General features: G+C 34.6%; 1 protein-coding gene across 1 annotated transcript in view; it reads left to right on the top strand.

Moving 5' to 3' along the window:
- The first annotated feature begins 3,652 nt into the window (after window positions 1-3,652).
- KDELC2 (KDEL motif containing 2) overlaps window positions 3,653-4,176 on the top strand; it is a 12,274-nt gene continuing 11,750 nt past the window's right edge. The window contains exon 1 of the mRNA XM_011368165.2: window positions 3,653-3,871. Coding sequence (XP_011366467.2) covers window positions 3,775-3,871 — 97 coding nt within the window. The 5' untranslated portion in view covers window positions 3,653-3,774. The remainder of the gene's footprint in view (window positions 3,872-4,176) is intronic.

Genomic DNA, 4,176 nt, shown 5'->3' with positions numbered 1-4,176 from the left:
TTCTCAGCATCTAGCATAGTGCCTGGCAGAGATGCTCAGTAAATATTGTTGAAGAAAAGAAAAGAGGGCTGGAGGGAGAATGGTTGGACTATGTCAAGATGGTAAGATACAAATATAGTTAACCCTTGAACGATATGGAATTAGCTGTGCTGACCCCGGTGCAGTAAAAAATCTGTGTATAACTTTGACTCTCCAAAAACTTAACCACAGTGTTTCTCCATGTCAGAGGAAATTGGTTCCAGGACTCCCATGGATACCAAAGTCCACAAATGCTCAAGTCCCTTATATAAAGTGGTGTAGAACAATGCATACAGTTAGTCCTCAGCATCCACGGATTCCCAACCACAAATCAAAAATACCATTTTCAATTAGTGGTTGGTTGAATCTGTACATGGGAAATCCAAGAATATGAAGGGCTGATTGTATATTTATTAAAAAACAAATATGCATGTAAGTGTACTCATGTAGCTCAAACCCATGTTGTTCAAGAGTCAACTCTGTTCGTTTTCCACTCAGTCCTCTTCTACTTTTATCAGTAATGATATCTTCATAAAATAATTTTAATCTACTAGCCGTGTACCATTTTACTGTTTTATCTTTTTTATGGTGACTTTGGTTAACGAAATCCAATAAGTTTCAGCTGTACACTTTAACAGTAAGGCATATATATATTTACATTTTACTGTTTTAAACTGTGCTCTATTTAATTTGTTCTCCTTGTGTTGTGACGTAAGAAGAATAGCTATTATTCATTCATGTTACACGCGAGAAACTGAAACTCAGTGAAGCTAAAATGTCTTGCCTACGGCCCCATAGCTTGTTAAGTGTCAGAGCCAAGACCAGACACCCAACCCTTGAATACCTAGCTCAATGCTTTTTCCCTTTAATCAAGTCAGCCATGATATGATTGTCGTTCATCAGTTTTTAATAAGTTCCTAGAGAATATCCACAGTCTGATGGCAGTCAGACATTTTCGGGGGATTCCAATTAGCCTCAGGGCAAAACAAATTGGCCTTCTAAACTCTGCTCCCTTGGCCATGTGGGCTCTACACTTTTGTTGCAGCTGCAGAGAGCCTTAATAAAATTCCTAAACAAGGGGCAGGAGTTGATGACTCTATTCTACCAGAAGTGCCAGAGATTATTTCTCCAACTTTGAATTCTGTGAATCTGTATGCTAACATTATACAATGTGACCAGGTGGATTCAGGTCGGTATTCAAACTGTGTTCAAATATTGGCTCTGCTACTCTTATGCATGTGACCTTAGAGAGTTACTTAAATTCTTCAAGGGAGCCTTGGTTTTCTGATTTCTGTAAAATGGAGTGACAATACCTACCTTACAGGTTCTTGTAGGAAATAAGCTAGAAAAACTTCAATCTCAGGGACTGGCAAATAAGTGCTAAGTAAGTGAATTTTTTTAAAAAATGCTTTTGATTTCTTTCCAAATCAAAAATCTTCAAAATTTCTGATTCTAATGACGTAAGACTGATACTGCCAACCTCCTTTTGCCTACATAGTCACTGCATTCTTATTCAATTAGTTATCTCTCTTAAAAACTTTTGAATTTTTGAAGTAGAAAAACTCAAGCTGAGCTTTAATTGTTTTTGTTTGTTTGTTTGTTTGTTTGTTTTTAGACCCCGGGGCAAATGAGAATTCACATTTCTTCATTTTAAAACAATTTGAAATTGCACTCCTCTCATTTTCTCTTTTATGGGGTTGGAATTGCTTTTATTTCATTCCTGATCATTATTATTTTGCATGGATTCTAACATTAATTTCATGCCAACAATGACACAGGCATGAAGGATTACTATAAAAATAACCAAACATTTAAAATATGCATTTCTAATAGCTATCTTATATTTTTATATGTACAGTTTAAAATATAACTTTTAAATGCTATTTCAGAGACCAAAAAAAAATGTTATAACTGGAAGAGACCACAAAGATCTAGTCCAATACTTTCAATTTAAAAATAATAAAGCGTTTTGGAGCCAGTTTTCTTCTGTAAATCGAGATCATTCCAAAAAATCACAGTGATTACTATGCTTGTCTTATATTTGTTTTGTTTATTAAAATCATAAATTTGTAGAGAACAAGACTATTTGCTCAGGAGACAAGAAGACTGTTGGACTGTTTCTAGTCTGGAGAGAGAATAATGGCAATGGCTTTCTAGTCTCCATGCTCTGCCTTCCTGATTTTTACTCTATCATACCCCACTGATTTTCTGAAACCAAATGGGAACTAGCAAATCAATAACTTATGTGTTCATTAAGCATTTCAGGTAATTGCCAACATTTTAAATAATTTCACTCTAGATTATTGCCTTTCTTTTATAACCATCCCTTTTATTTATCTATTATAGTTCATTTATTTTAACGGATTTCTTTCATAATTTAATCACATTTATTTCAAACATCCTAAAATGTGTATGTTCAGTACTTAATTAATTAATAGGAAGATTTCACATAGTACATTACTGTTAGTAAATTGAAGAAACTGAGAAACATTTCTCCGGACCCAAAAGAAAAAATAAAACCCGTGAAGATGAAAAGAAAGTAGAAACTTTATCACGATATTTAGAAACTGAGAATAGGCGATACAAACTTTTTCAGTAACCTCTCTCTATATATATATCTTAAACATGCTTAATTTCATAATACGAGAGATATGAGATGAAAAGGTACTTTTGTCACAACTTATTGTAGATTTCAGAGGATTCACCACTTTTTAAAAAATGCCCTTTGGTATGGTAATTAACTGTGGTTAGGACACTAATTGATCTTTATTCTTAAAGCTCCTGAGGATCCGATCTGCACTGAGTGCAGCTATATCCTCTGCACTCTCTGAAGAAAGGTATCCAAACTTTTACACTTGGGCCACTGTGACATTAACCACAACAATATTATTTCAAAGTCCGAAGAAGTCAGCCAATATACTGCAAAGAGAAGGGAAAGTTTGCTAAGCTAATTAGGTACTGTTTATCCTAGAACAGAAAACCCACAGAATTTTGGAGTTGAAAGGGATGTTAGATCATCCTAGTATAACTGTTCCATTTCAGCCTGAGGAAACAAGCTTAGATAAGTAAACTCTAGTAGTTACAAAGTTGTGTGTGTGTGTGTGTGCCCAGTCTAGTAACTAGCTATAATATCTCCCTACTTAAGGAAATGGGCTTAGAAGTATAGCTTGAAATTTGGGTTGGCAAAAGGAAAATTTCCTCAGAAATGAGAGTACAAGGAAGCTTGTGTATATTTTACAAGAAGAAAATGGTGTACAAGGAAGCTTGTGTATATTTTACAAGAAGAAAATTGGATTGCCTTAGAGCTCTCTCATTCTAAGAGTTCACAGATTTTTAACTACCTGGGCTTCAAACCTACCCCAAAAAGAAAAGATCAAAAAGGCAAAAAGTTGATCTCTTCCTTGCCTTTTTTATGAGTTGATGTTGTTTACTCAATAAATCTTTATTGAGTGACTAATGAATCAACATTGAGTCAGGTCCTTGGTTTGAAGATAAGCCAGAATAGTTTCTGGCCTCAAGGATCTTCCCAAGTAAAATGATTTTGTTTACTACTGATACTAGAAAAATAAGTAACTTCCATGTAGAAACACTTATCCACTAATTGTTAAGACAACTATGAAGTAGTAGAGTTATTTATATGTACTTTTTCTTTCAGGTCAAACACTATTCAAAGTAGTAATCAAATCTCTTTCACCTAAAGAGTTAGTCCGGATTCACACGTCCAAACCTTTGGACAGGAATGATGGAACATTTTTGATGCGGTATAGGATGTATGAAACGGCCATTGAAGGGCTGAAGATAGACATCCTTTATGGTGATGAGCATGTAGCTCAGTCTCCCTATATTTTGAAAGGTAAGTGATTATTACATAATCCAGAGCCAGTCTTATGTGTAGATCCCATGCCTTTCAGAATGGGTTAGGATGACCTCCAAGGCATATGCAACAGAGCAAACATGGTATACATATCTCCTGGAGCTCAATTTTACTTGAAATTTTAAGAGAAAGAAAACTAAGCAACTTAAAGAGGTTTAAATGATTTAAAAAATCTTGCATGTTTAGCCAGATAGTTACCATTTTCAGTACTCTTCATTCTTTTGCATAAAGTAGGTTCCTTTATGTTCATCAGCCATTTTTAATTCACTAGAAATAAATTTATT

This window comes from Pteropus vampyrus, unplaced genomic scaffold, assembly GCF_000151845.1.
Source record: "Pteropus vampyrus isolate Shadow unplaced genomic scaffold, Pvam_2.0 Scaffold139, whole genome shotgun sequence".
Classification (NCBI taxonomy): Eukaryota; Metazoa; Chordata; class Mammalia; order Chiroptera; family Pteropodidae; genus Pteropus; species Pteropus vampyrus.
Note: the sequence above shows the minus strand (reverse complement) of the source record. Positions and strands in the feature narration are given on the sequence as shown.